The 17,406-nt window shown below is 38.9% G+C and overlaps 1 protein-coding gene across 7 annotated transcripts in view; it reads left to right on the forward strand.

Moving 5' to 3' along the window:
• The window catches only part of RNF2 (ring finger protein 2), a 55,094-nt gene that overhangs the window by 33,433 nt on the left and 4,255 nt on the right, over window positions 1–17,406 (forward strand). For 2 of the 7 annotated variants that reach the window (XM_015446977.4, XM_005540228.5), the window contains 3 exons: window positions 6,880–6,968; window positions 11,062–11,222; window positions 12,553–12,768. In XM_015446977.4, the coding sequence (XP_015302463.1) occupies window positions 6,882–6,968; window positions 11,062–11,222; window positions 12,553–12,768 (464 nt within the window). In that variant the 5' untranslated portion in view covers window positions 6,880–6,881. Of the gene's footprint in view, window positions 1–1,079; window positions 1,205–6,528; window positions 6,611–6,879; window positions 6,969–11,061; window positions 11,223–12,552; window positions 12,769–17,406 lie in introns of those variants that run through there. The other 5 variants (XM_074030985.1, XM_074030980.1, XM_065537824.2 and 2 more) reach the window with 4 other exon arrangements.

Raw genomic sequence — 17,406 nt, forward strand, 5'->3', positions numbered from 1 at the left:
AGTTTCTCACTAAACAGAAGAGGAAAGATTAAATACAATTTTGGGGCAGAGTGAATTTAAATTAAATTTACATGAAGATGTATACTGATCTAAAGCAAAGAGACACTAATTCTCAAAGAGCGTATCTGTTTAGTGACATGTTCGTAAGAATTGAGATAATGATTTTGGCAGTCTGCGAGACTTTGCCCCTATTTTTGGTCTCGGGATCACCTGCTGTACTATCTGGTAAGATAGCATCCATGTGGTAGTATTTAAGACTGTAGATACCAGAGAACATATTACTCTAATGCAGACTTAACAGAAAGATAAGGAAGAACTAGAAAATTCTGCAAAGTCATGAAGATTGTAGTTTTTCCAAATGGTACCAGGAAATTCTGGAAGTGCAGCTGACTTGTCAATCACTCCTAAGTCTTATTTGCCACAGGAGTACAGATATCCAAATCAGATATAATTTGGTTATGTGGAAGATAACTAGTATCTCTAGAAGAATAATACTTCAGAGTATTTTATTTGATAGTTCCTTTTAATTTTCCAGGGTAGCGTTCAGTAGACAGAAGGAGTGTTCTGCTTATAATTGGTCCTAGGGTAACAGTTACAGATTAGGACATGGGTTAGCATTTGGAATTCTTAGAAATTCCTCCAATGGATTTTTAGAAATTCCTCCTGAGTAGTTTTGGTTCTCTGAAAGATTTATTTTGTTGTAGTAGGATATATGTTAGAAATAATGGCACATGTGTTAGTTTGGTATAAAAGTAATTGCGGTTTTGGACTGTGAATTTTAAATCATCCTAACTAGGCTCAAACACATCTTTATTAATCAAAATAGGAACCATTACAATCAACACATTTTTGCCAATGAGAAATAAATTTGTTTATTCCTGTAGTGTGAAAATCCATGCTTTGAGATTCAGTGAACTCTTGGAAAGTATTTTCTGCATCGTGCTAGTTGTGGAAGTGTCTTCCCTGCAAAAAATTGTCGAGATGCTTGAATAAGTGGTAGTTGGTTGGCAAGAGGTCCGATGAATATGGTGGATGAGGCAAAACTGTAGCCTAATTCTGTCAACCTTTTTTTTTTTTAGGTGGAGTTTCGCTCTTGTTGCCCAGGCTGGAGTGCAGTGGTGAAATCTTGGCTCACTTGCAACCTCTTGCCTCCTGGGTTCAAGCAATTATCCTGCCTCAGCCTCCTGAGTAGCTGGGATTACAAGTATGTGCCACCACGCCTGACTAATTTTTGTATTTTTTGTAGAGATGGGGAGTTTCACCATGTTGGCCAGGCTGGTCTCGAACTCCTGACCTCAGGTGACCACCTGCCTCAGCCTCCCGAAGTGCTGGGATTACAGGTGTGAGCCACGGTGTCTGGCCTCCTTCAACTTTTGAAGCGTTGGTTGTGTGACGTGCATTTGAGCATTGTTGTGGATAAGAATTGGGCCCTTTTTGTTGATCAGTGCCAGCCACGGGCATTGCAGTTTTCAGTGCATCTCATCGATTTGCTGCGCATAGTTCTCAGATGTAATGGTTTTGCCAGGATCTGTAGTGGATCAGAAAGCTGTAGCGGCAGCGGACCACCAGAGGGTGACCATGACTTTTTTTTTGGTGCAAGTTTGCCATTGGGAAGTGCTTTGGAACTTTGGAAGTGCTTCAGTCCAACCACTGAGCGGGTCATCACTAGTTACCAAATAAAATCCACTTTCGTCACAAGTCACAATCCAATGGATAAATGGTTTATTGTTGTTGCGTAGAATAAGAGAAGACAACACTTAAAAATTGTGCTATTTTTGATTTTTGCTCAGCTCATGAGACACCCACTTACCGAGCTTTTTCACCTTTCCAGTTTGCTTAAAATGCTACGACCATAGAATGGTAGACGTTGAGTTCTTTGGTAACTTCTAGTGTAGTTATAAGAGGATCGGCTTCTATGATTGTTCTCAGATGGTTGTTGTCAACTTCCGATGGCTGGTCACTATGCTCTGCATCTTCAAGGTTCTTGTCTCCTTTGCAGAACTTTTTTTTTTTTTTTGGAGGCAGAGTCTCGCTCTGTTGCCCAGGCTGGAGTTCAGTAGCATGATCTCGGCTCACTGCAACCTCTGCTTCCCAGGTTCAAGCCATCCTCCTGCCTCAGCCCACCAGTAGCTGGGATTACAGGCACATGCCAGCATGCCTGGCTAATTGTTTTTATGTTTTATTTTTAGTAGAGACAGGGTTTTGCCATGTTGGCCAGGTTGGTCTTGAACTCCTGACCTCAGGTAATCCACCACCCTCCTCGGCCTCCCAAAGTGCTGGGTTTACAGGCGTGAGCCACCGTACACGGCCTGTAGAACTTCTTTCTTGGACCACCACTGCCCTGTATGTTCATTAGCAGTTCCTGGGTGGAATGCGTTGTTGATGTTGAGAGTTGTCTCCAGTGCTTCACAAACCATTTTGAACTCGAATAAGAAAATCACTCAGATTTGTTTTTTGTCTAACTCCATTTCCATAGTCTAAAATACACATAAACAGCAAGTAATAACTCATTAGCAAAAAAAATAAAGTGAGAAATGCCCATTAAAATGATGTATAACATAACCGCATTGAAGAATGTATTCCAGTATCAAATAGTGAATTCCAACAATGCAAAAACCACAATTAATTTGCACTAGCCTAATATCTACATAGAAGCTGGCCATCTATATTTATACATGATTCACCTCAAATTCAACAACTAGAGTCATCTTCAAAGCAGCATCATTGGATAGACTCTGGCCATTGTTTTTTTCCCCTGCTTCTTTGTTTGCTAATATGGAACAGAGCCTCTTATTTTTCTGCTTCCTTTATCTACTAATATCTTATAAGTAGGTCTTTAATTCTTAGAGGATAAAATATCTTTTGATTTTTAAAAATTATTTTGATAGCTAGGTTTATTCGAAGGGCTGTATGTTTGTTTTAGTTTGTATTTTGTCAGTTTTCTCAGGTTCTTTGAATGTTTTCAGCTACATATTGGAGATTATCCAAATTTGCAATTTTCCATTTTAATTTTCTTTTATAAGTCCTGTATTTTATGTTTTAGCTCATGAACAAGAAGACAGCCAGGGTTTTTATTATATTAACTTTGGGTCTGTTCCACAGTATAAAGTCTTGATGGCAATTTCTCATGTCTCTCCCCTCCACTCTTCACTTTCTCTCTCCTTCCCTCTCCCTTCCCACACAGGGTCTCTCCTACAGCCTCAAACTCCTGGGCTCAAGCAGTCCTCCTGCCTCAGACTCTTGAGTAGCTGGGACTACAGGCCAACTCTTTTTCTTACTCTAGTCACTATTATTAGGTGTGTGTGTGTATATATATATATATTTTTTTTTTTTGATACCTGAGCTCACTCTGTTACCCCAGCTGGAGTGCAGTGGTGTAATCTCAGCTCACTACAACCTCAGCCTCCTAAGTAGCTGGGGCTCCAGGTGTGTGCCACCACTCCTGGCTAACATTTTGTATTTTTTATAGAGAGGGGATTTTGCTGTGTTGCCCAGGCTGGTCTCAAATTCTGGGACTCAAGTGATCTACCTGTCTCGGCCTCCCAAAGGGCTGGGATTACAGGTGTAAGCCACTGTGCCTGCCCCTGCCCCAACTTTTTTTTTTTTTTTTTATGTTTTTTCCTTAAAAAAAAAAATTAAGGACAGGGTCTCACTCTGTTGCTGCAGACTGGAGTGCAGTGGCACAATTGTGCCTCACTGAAACCTTAAACTCCTGGGCTCAAGCGATCTTCCAGCCTTAGCCTCCCAAGTGTGTAGAACGATAGGCACACGACATCACACCCACCTAATTTTTAATTTTTTTTGTGTGGAGATGGCGTCTTGCTGTGTTGCCCAGACTGATCTTGAACTCCTGGCCTCAGGCAGTCCTGTGAGCCACCGTACCTCCCCAGTCTTTAAGTCGTCTTCTAGCTATCTGTTGGCTTTAACTGTTAGCCTTAAACCATGCCTTAATTCAGTTTCTGTTGGCTTACCACTAGAAGCAGCATTGTAGCAATTTTAAATGAGTATTAGGTCATTGGTTGTTTTGGGGGAGAAGACCTTAGGAAAGGATAGTTCATTTAGGATTTTGGGGGAAGCAGTAGAGAAGAACAAAAGGAATATATGCTGATGGCGGTGGTAAAGCATGATAATGTTAGATGCATAAGGAGGGCACGTTTCAGATAGTTTGAGGGGTTTTGTTTCCCCCTTCTGACTTTAGCAAGAGAATCTTTTAGGGATGCTGTTTTCAAGTCAGTTTTATTTTGAGACCTTGCCATGCTGGTCACACAAGGCCATTGTATATTTGGTACTTTTTTTCCTTTCCTTTCTAGAGCTTCTCTGAGCTGTATTACCTTTGATGTGCCCCAAATTCTTCATAATAGCTGAGGTAACTAGAAATCATCCTTGGAGAAATTGTGCCATCTAGCCTACTAAGTGCAATAATTTAAGATTGTAGTAAGAATGCATATAGCAGGAATTCTACCAGGAGAAGCTTACAGCTTTCACTTTGATTCACAAGAGAGGGTTGCCATAGTAGGTGTCTAATAATACTTATAAAATGGTAGCTAGGGCCTATGACTGAATAATCAAACTCTGTGATTACCAGTCTGTTAACCGTTAGCTCCAGAGTACAGGAATGAGGGACATGTTTTGTCTTCAGGGAAGCATGGGAATTTTTTTTCCCCCCACCATCTACTGGACCACTCTACTTTAGTGGTCTGTAACTGGAACTCAGTGTGTGTAGCAACTGTACTGCTCTTCTAATGCATACTTTTCTTTTGTGTTCTCTCTTAATAAAAAAATGGTTGCTTTCTCAGAGCCATATTTGACCCTTCTTTCTTATACCAGTGTCTTGTATATCACTTAGTGGTCTAATTGTCTCTCTGTCCATGTTTAATTGCTTTAGTTCAGATAGTTTATATCATACAGGTTTTTAACAACTTTCTCTCACTGATTTTATTGTTAGTTGCTTTCTAGTCTTCTACCTTCTATACTACTTGAGTTTTTGTGAATGATTTGATCATGTTACTCTCCTGTTTAAACCTTTTTTTTTTCCTTTTTTGAGACTAAGTGTCGCTCTGTCGCCCAGGCTGGAGTGCAATGGTACGATGTCAGCTCACTGCAACCTCCACCTCCCAGGTTCAAGCGATTCTCCCACCTCAGCCTCCCACATAGCTGAGATTACAGATGCGCGCCACGACACCTGGCTAATTTTTGTATTTTTAGTAGAGACTGAGTTTCACCATGTTGGCCAGGCTGGTCTCGAACTCCTGACTTCAAGTGAGCCGCCGCACCTGGCCCTGTTTAAAACTTTTAATATCTTCCAATCACAAGCATGCCCATACATGGTGCTGTAATTTGCTTTGAACCCTCTTTTATACTTCCATTCCACTATAGTAATCTCTATAAATATATTTATTTTTTTTCCTTTAAGCTCTGTTAGATTGATAATGCCTTTCTTTTTAAGGTTTATTTCATCTCTGCCAAAGCCTATTTAACTCCTTAAATTCCCCAATCCACCTCTATAATTCCATTTATTTTTGTCTATATTTCTGCTTAGACTTTGTCTTATCGATTGTAGTTGAGCTATTTGCATGCATTTCCTTCTAGACAAGGACCCTGGGGCAGTTCTGCTTGACTAGTGATAGATATTTACTAAATACTTGGATGACTGGGGCCACTTCATTTTTCTGTGCCCCACAGGAGTGAGTTTTTTATCTACAACCCTCTTTCCCACATTTATACTAGATGTCCCCCTACTCAAAGACAAGCAGAGAAGTTGGTCTCATGCTGTTCAGTTCATTTATATCAGGAAAGGAGGCGAAATTAATCAGGGTGGTGAGGAGACTTTGAAATGGTGTCAAATGGGGAACAATAGGAGGAACTAGGATATTTATCCAAAAGGAAAGGAAAATCAGGTGGGATATGATACCATTTTCCAAATATTTGAAAGACTGTCATGTAGAAAAATTATAGACTAATTATTATTATTATTATTATTATTAGTTTGTCTTCAGAGGACAGCTATAGGATGAATAGGTAGCAGTTTGGGTCTCAACATTAGGAAGAGCTTTCTGAAGATAATTTTTCATGAGTGAAGCTGTGAAAGTAGAGCAGAATGACTAGTGGTTTAAAGTGCTATAAAGTAGATATTTTAACTTGGGCAGCGTTGGACTAGATAGCTATGCTGAAGAATCTGAAATTTTCCTGATTTAGTTCTAAGTTCTATGACTGTGAATTTCATAAAAATATTTATTGTTTTGGGTTAAGATAATCTTCTATACATTCAGTAGTAATTAAGCACTTTTGATATGTTAAGTACTTCCTGTATGCCAGCTCTTAGGCGTTTGGAAGTCAGTAGGCTTTTACTGTCAAGTAGTTCATATTTATAAGTGTTAAAGATTCTTGAGTTTTTATTCTTTTTATTTTTTGAGAACTAGTGAATAATTTGTTTTTATTCTCAAGATTAACAATTACTAAAAATCAGTTTTGAGATTTACTTCCTGTCTTAATCCATTTGGCCTGCTATAACAAAATACTTTAGACTGGATAATTTATAAGCAACAGACATGTGTTACAGTTCTGGAGACTGGGAATTCCAAGATCATGGCACCAGCAGATGCAGCATCTGGTGAGGGCCTATTCCTTATAGCTACTTCTCTGTGTCCGAACATGCTGGAAGGGCCAAAAGTTTCCGTTAAGCCTCTTTTATAAAGGCACTAATTTCATTCATGAGGGTGGGGCCCTCATAACCTGATCACCTCCCAAAGTCCCCACCTTTTAATATTACTGCATTGAGATTAGATTTCAACGTAGGAATTTTGGTGGGGCACATACATTCAGACCATAGCACTTCCCTTCCAAATACTAAAATTGTTTTTCTCTCTTTTTTATTTCTAGCAATGTCTCAGGCTGTGCAGACAAACGGAACTCAACCATTAAGCAAAACATGGGAACTCAGTTTATATGAGTTACAACGAACACCTCAGGTAATGACTAAGATGACTGCCAAAGGGCATATGAGACATGTAAACTGGGATACATTTTTAGAACATCAAAACTTAAATAGAACATACAGTAATAATAAATTTATATTCAATCATTCCTGACTTCTGTATGTTTGTTACACTTTATTCATTGATTGAACAAATAATCTGAATACTCTATACAAGCTTTTGTGGTAGGTACTGGGTAAACAGTGGTGAGTAAAACAGATGTAGCACCAACCATGGACTTTATAGACATTGAACAAGTAAATATCTATAAAATTCACATGCGAGAAGTTGTAGAAAGTTGGGCAAGTCCTCCTTGCTGTAATAAGTACCGATAAGGCACCAAAGAAGACTGTTTTGGGATGATGGCAAAGACTAAGGGAGGAGCAGGTTTGAAGGCAATAAACATGCTTAACATTGGATTAATTTCGAGATTCCTATACAACAGGCAGGCAGAGATGCCAGCTAGAGATGATTTTTATATTAGTCTGGACTAAATATAAAATTTTAGGGATTGACAGCCAGCACATTTTAAGCAATAGGAATGGATAAAATCATCCAGAGAATTGAGCGGAGGACCTATAATTTCATCCAGAGCTGCTTCAGCATTTAGAAATTAGGCAATGGACAAGGAACCAGTGAAGGAAACTGAGAGGAACATCCAGAGAAAAAGAAGGAAAAACAGTATTTGAGAGGGGGGAGGGATTTAAAAGCTAAAGGAAGCCTTACCAACATGGAGAAACTCCATCTCTACTAAAAATACAAAATTAGCCAGGCGTGGTGGCGGGCACCTGTAGTTGCAACTACTTGGGAGGCTGAGGCAGGAGAATTGCTTGAACCTGGGAGGCGGAGGTTGTGGTGAGCTGAGATTGCGCCATCGCACTCCAGCCTGGGCAACACGAGCGAAACTCCGTCTCAAAAAAAAAAGCTAAAGGAATTATTTCAAGGAGGACGTAGTTAAAGTGTTTAACACTAGTGACAGGCTGAATAAGGTGAAGGTTAGACAAGTGTAAATTAGAGTTGACAATACAGTTGGCCCTCCACATATATGGGGTTCTGCATCTGTGGATTCAAGCAGCCACAATTGAAAAAATTCAGGAAAAAAAAGTTTTCACAAAGTTCCAAAAACTAAAACTTGAATTTTCCATGTGCTAAGTACTATGTTGAATCCATGCAAATGAGGTGCTGTACGGGCATTGTATTAAGTATTACAGGTAATTTAGAGATGATTTAAAGTAGCAGTCCCCAGGGACCATTTTCATGGATGACAGTGTTTCCATGGATCGGGGGTGGGTGGGTGGGGGATGGTTTCAAGATGAAACTGCACCATCTCAGATCATCAGGCATTAGATTCTAATAAGGAGCATGCAGTCTAGATCCCTTGCGTGTGCAATCCTCAATAGGGTTCGGACTCTTATGAGAATCTAATGCCACCACTGATCTGACAGGAGGCAGACCTTAGGCGGTAATGCTTCCTCGTCTGCTGCTCAGCTCCTGCTGTGTGGTCTGGTTCCTAACAGGCCAGTACCTGTCCATGGCCTGAGGGTTGGGATTCCTAATTTAAAGTACGTGGGAGAATATGCCTAAGTTATAAGGGACTTGAGCATCCAAGGATTTTGATATCTGTGGAAGTTCCTGGAGCCAATCCCCCATGGATACCAAGGGTCGACTGTATATACTTGGTGACCTTGACAAGAGCAAGCTCACCTGAGTAGATTGTACAGGGTTGAGGGTTGAATGGAATCATGGTGCATTCTCATCATTGGTTCACACGATGAATCAAGGATATGATAATTATATATATATGGCCCAGTAAGGGGAGGGTAGAAGTGACAGAAGATGAATAGGCAGTTCTTCAGAGAAATTCAGCTATGCAGGGGAGCTGAGAAATGGAGTAAAAACTGGGACCAATGTGAAATTGAGTTTTCAGTTGTGTTTATAAGATGGAGATAGAGGCCGGGCACAGTGGCTCACGCCTGTAATCCCAGCACTTTGGGAGGCTGAGGCCGGTGGATCACCTGAGGTCAGCAGTTTGCGCCAGCCTGACCAACATGGTGAAACCCTGTCTCTACTAAAAATACAAAAAATTAGCTGGCCGTGGTGGGCGCCTGTAATCCCAGCTACTCGGGAGGCTGAGGCAGGAGAATCGCTTGAACCCGGGAGGTGGAGTTTGCAGTGAGCTGAGGTCATGCCATTGCACTCCAGCCAGGGCAACAAGAGTGAAACTCCGTCTCAAAGAAAAAAAAACAAACTGGAGATAGAGTGCCCGTCTTCTCTCTCCCCTTGCACAGCTCTAGGATGCATCATTCATGTTTTACTATGCCGCAGCCCAAGCTGAGACTCTAATCTCTTAGGCTGATTCAATGGAGAAGGAGAGATGGCTGAAATCAGAGAGCAGATAGAATAATCAAAAGAAGAATCCCTTTGAGAGGGTACAAAGGAATATACCTTTGATAGGACAAGGTATAGTTTCTCCTTGTAACGAGAGATAGATGATGATGTATAGATTTCATACAGAGGAAATGAAGGAACTCTCTTTTAATGAAATACCTCAGTAAATTGAGGTAAGATAGTTTATCGAACGTGAAGATGGAAAAAGGTCAGCAGATAGAAGAAAAGGTGTAAAATAATGTATAGAAAGGAAAAGCGAGTTTGTTAGATTAACCAGTTGCTGAGCAGTGTTGAACACCCATATGAGGCTGGTGAAATTTTTAGTTATACCAAGGTGGTTTTCCCTTTTTCTCTTCCCCTACAGTGCTACATATCTGCACAAGTACAGCCCGGGCAGAGAACATAGATGGTTGAATTTATCCAGGGTTGGGATTTTGTTAGGCATGTTCTAAAGAGGCAGAGGAGAACCGACTTGATTACTCTCTGGGTCATCAATATACTCTGAGTGATAGTTTCCTAAATCAAGTTTGTCTAAGTGTTAAACTAAGGGAAAAAGAAAATTTTTTATTTCATATTTGTATATTCATATTTGTGTATTTATGTATATTTATATAGAGAAGCTGAAACCTCACAAGCATATTTTATTAATACTTGAGCCCTTTATGAACAATAGCTATAGTTTCTATGGTTTTCTTTGTGGAGTAATCCATCTTTGACCATATAAAGAAAGCACAAGTATGATGGACTGCCAGTGGAAACAGGAAGCACAGGAACCTATTGAAAGCCACTTACTTATACCTGCATCTTGCTTTACAATTCTCACCGTACTAGAACTCTCCTCAATCCATAGGAGTTGATATTGGTGGCTTTAGAACTGAGTAATCTATGTTCTCACTGCCAGCTTGTGGAGAGGGTAGTGAACCAAGTAGGATTCACTAATCACTCTGCAGCAGGGGAGATAAGTCCTGAAATTTTACATTGGAACTCCAGATGCATTTTGGAGAGAAACATATTTAGGCATGACAGTTAGATGTAGCAATACATTTTATACTTTGGATATATTCTGGTATAAATCAGCTTCTGGGTTAGTGTGAGAAGCTGACTACTTTGTATAAAATTGCTCTGTGGAAAATAATTTTCAGGGTTCAAAAGTATTTTAAAATGAAATTCTATTAAGCTATTTATAAACTAGAGACTACTTTTATTGGAATCTTATTTTCATGGTCAGCATGAAACATAATTTATTGTGAAAATGGTGTAACTTTTGAAGATGGATGTTTTCTAAGGGTTAATTTAGCCCTAACTTTCTCATTTTGCAGGTAAGAAAGCAATGTTAAATAATTATTTAGACTAAGCTAGTTAATTTGACTAGAACTAGATCTAACCTAAGGTATATGATTCCATATTCAATGTTTTTTTATTATACCAGGCTAATTTCCCACTAGTAAGCTTTTAAATACATGAATATGTTATCTTTAGCATTAAAGTAAGAGCATTTATATAATATAGTGGTGGTGGGGCTGAGGGAAGCTGTAGGTGATTATAGCCAAAACAAAATTAGCTGTGAGTTGACAATGGCAGTGGCTGGGTGATGGGTACATAAATGTTTGTTTTTACCATTTCCAGTATTTTTATATGTTTGAGCTTGTCCATAATAAAAAATTAAGTAGCTTTTAATTTTAAAGTGACTCTTTTACAGGAGGCAATAACAGATGGCTTAGAAATTGTGGTTTCACCTCGAAGTCTACACAGTGAATTAATGTGCCCAATTTGTTTGGATATGTTGAAGAACACCATGACTACGAAGGAGTGTTTACATCGTTTTTGTGCAGACTGCATCATCACAGCCCTTAGAAGTGGGTATGTTGAAAAGAGTTATTATACTAGGTACTTAAATTGTACCATGAAAATGCTTTCCAGGGTGTGAGAAATACTTTTTCTTTTTCTTTTTTTTTTTGAGACAGAGTTTTGCTCTTGCCCAGGCTGGAGTGCAGTGGTGCAATCTTGGTTCACTGCAACCTCCGCCTCCTGGAGGTTCAAGCTATTCTCCTGCCTCAGCCTCCAGAGTAGCTGGGATTACAGGCTTGTGCCACCATGGCCGGCTAATTTTTTTTATTATTTTTGCTAGAGACGGAGTTTCAACACATTGGCCAGGTTTCAGCATGTTGAACTCCCGACCTCAGGTGATCCACCGGCCTTGGCCTCCCAAAGTGCTGGGATTACAGACATGAGTCACTGCACCTGGCCGAGAAATACATTTCCTTTCCTTTCTTCTTTTTCTTCTTTCCCCTTTCCTCTTACTCCTTTCCCCTTTCCCTTTTCCTTCCCTTTCCTGAGATGGAGTCTCACTCTGTCACCCAGGCTGGAGTGTAGTGGCACGATCTTGGCTCACTGCAACCTCCACCTCCTGGGTTCAAGCGATTCTCCTGCCTCATCCTCCTGAGTAGCTGGGATTACAGGCATGTGCCACCACGCCTGGCTAATTTTTCTATTTTTAGTAGAGGGGGAGTTTCACCGTGTTGGTCAGGCTGGTCTTGAACTCCTGACCTCGTGATCCACCCGCCTTGGCCTCCCAAAGTGCTGAGATTACAGGCGTGAGCCACTGCACCCAGTCGAGAAATACATTTTCTATAAGTGATTGAGAACTAGAAATCCTTCTGAAGTGTAAGTTTTAATTGTAGGAAAATCTTTGTATTGAAATCACTGATTTTTAGACACTTCATAGGATGAGTATTTGTTTTGAGGAAATTACAAAGCGTAAAACCATGATTTTTCCACTTAAGTATATAAAATAATATACTTATGGAAGTATTATTTCAATAAAATAATTTATTACATATAAATTAACATATATATTAGTGGGTATTTTTTTCTTGCAAAGCATGGATATTGGAAAGGGGCAGTTTAAATTAGAAGAGAATAGATTTTTATTTCTAAGATGGTTATTTATAAATTATCTTTGGAAATACTCAAATTTTTTCTTTTGACAAGTGGTATAGAGTGTTTGAGGTTTCCAGAATCTTGCTTACCCACTAGTCAGAGTTTCAAGGAAATTCAGGTTAATCGGTTTACATTTCTGTGACTTATTAAAGGTATTGGAATTAAGGTGAATATCCAGAAGCCAGATATTTTTGTCTTAGTCCAAAGATACTAGCATTGTTTACATTTGCTTTCCCCTCCTTTTATTTAGCAACAAAGAATGTCCTACCTGTCGGAAAAAACTAGTTTCCAAAAGATCACTAAGGCCAGACCCAAACTTTGATGCACTCATCAGCAAAATTTATCCAAGTCGTGATGAGTATGAAGCTCATCAAGAGAGAGTATTAGCCAGGATCAACAAGCACAATAATCAGCAAGCACTCAGTCACAGCATTGAGGAAGGACTGAAGATACAGGCCATGAACAGGTATATGGGAAAGAGGGTCAGAGAGGGTAGCTATTTTTCTGAATACTTTATTAACAATTAAATTTACTGTTTGAAAAAGTTAAAATACAGTAACAAATAGTTGTACTGCATGATTACTTTTCATGCAGGTATAATACATGCCTCCAGGCATAATAGGGTATTTCATTAAAAATACTAGAATCTCTCTTGTACCTACTTTTTTCTCAACTTACCATTCTGTTTCTCCTCTTCTATTTATAGCAAAATTCCTTGAAAGAGTTGTATCTCCAATTCTTTTCCCATTCTTTTATGAACCTCCTCCAATCAGACATTCATCCTCACCACCCCATCATATTGCTGTTATCAGTGTTATTAGTGATTTCTTCATTGTGCCATCTAATGGCTGATTCTGAGACCTCATCTTACTTAGCAGCATTTGACACAATTAATTTCTCCCTTCTCTTTAAATAATTTTCTTCACCTGGCTTTCAGGAGGCCATCGTCTCTTGGTTACCTTTGTATGTCATTAACTGTTCCTTTACTTGTTTCTTTTGTACTTTTTATTTCAGTTTCCCTAACTGTTAAAGATGGTGTGTCCCAGAGACCAGTGTTTGTTTCTGTCAAAATCTGTCTCCAAATTATCTTATTCAGTTTTATGGTTTTATTTACCATCTGTATGCTGATGACTCCCAAATTTATATAGCCAGCCTGGACTTACCTGAATTTTAGACACATCTCCTTATGGGTATCTAATAAGCATCTCCAACTTAACATGATGAATACTGAACTTACTCCCTACTTCTCTTCATTCTTACTTATTTCGGGTGATGGCAGCTCCATCATTCTACTTGCTTAAGCCAAAAACTTTAGAGTTTTTTTTGAGATGGAGTCTTGCTCTGTCCCAGGCCAGAGTGCAGTGGCACCATCTTGGCTCACTGCAACCTCTGCCTCCTGGGTTCCAGCATTTCTCCTGCTTCAGCTCCTGGGACTACAGGCGCACGCCACCACACCTGGCTAATTTTTGTATTTTTTAGTAGAGACGTGGTTTCACCATATTGACCAGGCTGGTCTCGAACTCCTGACCTTGTGATCTGCCTGCCTCGGCCTCCCAAAGTGCTGGGATTAGAGGCGTGATCCACCACACCCGGCCTTGGAGTCGCTTTTAAATCTCTTTCACACATCCTGTATTCCAATCTGTAAATAAATAAATATCTTTTGCTTTCTCCATAGTATATCCAGATTCATTCAGGCCACAACAGTCTTTCATTTGATGTATTGAAATAAGTTCCCAACTGGTTTTTCTACTTCCCGTGCTTACTCCCACATAGTCTATTCTCAGCACAGCAGCCAGAGATAACTGTTAAATTGAAAGGAAGATCGTGGTTTTCCTTTGCTCAGAGCCCTCTAATAGCTTCTATTCACATTCAGATTCAGGCTAAAAACCAAAAGACTTTAATGATGGTTTCTAAGACCCTATATCAGGTGGGCATTTTCCCTATCCTCATCTTCTTTTCCTCTCTGACATTATCGTCTGATTTATTCAGGCCTCAAGGAGAATCATTATTTTCCATAGAAGGAGATAATAGTAAAGCCCCATCTCAGTTTAGTGGTTTTCGCCTTGGCTGAACATCAGACTCACTCAGAAAACTTGTAAATCTCAAAGCTTTAGGCATCATCCCCGTCCCAGTAATCAGGGTCCAGGCATTTCTGCTTTTAAGGTTCCATAGATGATTCTGGAGTGTAGTCAAGGTCAAAAACCACTGACTTAAAGGTTAAAAGATGTGCTCCCTTCTAACAGTATTAAACTGACCTACCACTCTGTTTACCAAAGTATAATTCACTAAATGTTAAATATATTTATTTTTAAAAGAATTTTACATTCCTAAGAGTTGGAAGGACTTTAATGGTTGTTCAATTTAACCTTTTACTAAAAGCAGGACTCTCCTTGCAAATATTCCTTTGGTTTTACTTGTACATTTCTAGTGGTGGGGCTGTGTGATAGGCACTCCTTTCTTTTGTTGGCAACTTTATTACAGCTTCCTTATTGTTCTTCAGACTCACCAAGCATTCTTCTGCCTCAGAGCCTTTGTACTTACACTACTGTATTTCAGGAACCCTCTTCCAAATAATCCACATGGCACACTACCTCACTTTCTTAGCAGGTATCTGCTTAAGTTGTCATCTTCCATTCTAGGACTCTATAATTCCTTACCCTCCCTGCCTCATTTTTTTCCCCATAGCACGTATCAATCTCTGATGTGTGACCTGCTACACTAGAATATGACCCCTAAGAGGGAAGAGACTATGTCAGTATCATTGATTCTTATTAACACCATTATTTAGAACCATGCTTGGCTTAAAGTAGTAGCTGCTCAGTAAATATTTATCGATGTGTGAATTTTTAAGTTCTTCCTTTACATTGAATTAAAATTAGTCTCTTGTGTGCAGCAGTGTGGGTTTGTCTTATGTTGAAATGCTTATGTTGACTTTTACATATATTTCAGATTCTACTTCTGTGTTTTCAAATACTTTTATATAGATATATGTTCGTACATGTCCCTCCAAAGGCTTAATATTCACATTCCTCATTTCTTTTTTGTTCCTCATATGACACTCAAGATTGGTGTCATTCTTAAAATGCTACCCTCAGGACAGTATGTAGTATCATAGATGTGATTTGATAAATGTAGGATATAATAGATTATTAATGTTCTTTATATGAACATTATTCTTTAAACACTGCCTGCAGTTACATTAATGTAGCTCTGTCACATCAATCCTTTTTTGGAAAGAGGTATGGGATAAAAATAAATATATTGAGTCTTAATAAACCTGTTAGGTCATTGTAATTTATGATCAACTAAAATAACTTTTCATTTGCTTTAGTTGTGGATTTTAGAAGATATTTTCGTCTTTATGTTGTGCTATTAATTTTTCTTCCCATTATTTTAGCCTGTTCATACCTTTTTTTCCAAAAGTTGTGATAAAAGACATATAACAGAATTTTCCATCTTAACCATTTGTAAGTGTAGGGTTCAGTAGTGTTAAGTACATTCTTTTTTTTTTTTTTTTTTAATGATCAGCTCCTCAAAGCTGAACATTCACAATGTTGTGCAACCAATCTACATGACTCTTTTCATCTTATAAAATTGAAACCCTGTATCCATTAAGCACTAACTCCTCATTTCTCCCTCCCCCCAGTTCCTGGTAACTGTCGTTCTACTTTGTTTCATGAATTTGACTTCCTTAGATACCTCACATGAGTGAAATCATGCAGTATTTGGACTTCTGGGTTTTTTGTTGTTGTTATTTACTATTATTAATTTCTCTTTTTACTTGACTATAGGCCACCAAGTTACGTATTTGTACTTTGGTGCCTGGTTTATATTACTTAAATGACCTCAGCATGTCTATTCATATTGTATGTGGTAAGATTTCCTTCCTTTTTAGGGCTGAATAATATTCCATTATGTGTGCTTATATATTTTTGAATCATAGTTTGTTATTTAACATACTGGTCATCCCCTGTTAGTTTTGCAATGATCTATAAATTTTACAAGCAGGATTTTTTTTTTTGGAGCATGAGTTCTTGAGCATCTTTCCTAACTATTGGACTGTTATTTCCTTGTTCTGGCCATAAACATAATGACAGTATTCTTACAAATGCAAGGCATTCTTTCATATTTCTTTTTTATCATATATTCCTTCTTCTTTTTTTTTTTTTTATCTATAAAGTTAGTGAGGCAGGCAGTGTGGTAGAAATAATGTGGTCTGGTTCACATCCTAGCTCTAGCTCTGGCACTTACTAGCTGTATAACCTTAGGCAAATTATTTAATCTTGTACGTGAGTTTCTTTGCTTTTCTCAACTAGAAAATGACAGTAATGGTAACTGCCTTGACAGGTTGTTTTGAAGAGTAAATAAGATTGTATATATAAAGTGCCTTGCCCGGTAATTAGTTTTAGTGTCTGAGCTTGTTAGAGAGCAGCTTCTGTATCCACATTGGTTATTGAGGTACCATCACATTTTCCTCAGATTCATTTTGTATTGCCTTAGCTGACTTTGAGGAAGGTCAGCAGGGAGAAAGTACTTACTATTCTTCTTAAATTTTGTTTCCTTAAGAATTTCTTTAAAGAGGCATAAATATCTTCCCTAAGAACTTTTACATTTTCGTATCTGAATCATGCCTTTCTTCAGACCTGTAACCTCATGACATAAAAGGATCACAATATAAAGATTTGTCAATTAATTCTTAAAGTCTTTTGTTTAATAAAGAAAATTATTTTTAAGAGATAGCGTCTCACTCTGACCCAGGCCAGAGTACAGTGGAGTGATCCTAGTTCACTGCACCCTTGAACTCCTGGGCTCAAGCCATCCTCCTGTCTCAGCCTCCCAAGTAGCTGAGATAATAGGTGCACCGCCACCCCCAGCTACTTAACGTTTTTTGTTGTTGGTAGAGACAGGATCTTGCTTTGTTGCCCAAGCAGGTCTCAAATTCCTGGCCTCAAGCTCCTCCCATCTTGGCCTCTCAATGTGTTGGGTTTACAGGTGCGAACCACCATGCCTGGCCAGTAGAATTATTAAGTGAATAGAAACAGTTGTTAAATTATTTAAATGTTTGCCTGTGAGTGAGAGAGATGTTTTTAGACCTTTCAGGAAC

Source organism: Macaca fascicularis, chromosome 1, assembly GCF_037993035.2.
Source record: "Macaca fascicularis isolate 582-1 chromosome 1, T2T-MFA8v1.1".
Lineage (NCBI taxonomy): Eukaryota > Metazoa > Chordata > Mammalia > Primates > Cercopithecidae > Macaca > Macaca fascicularis.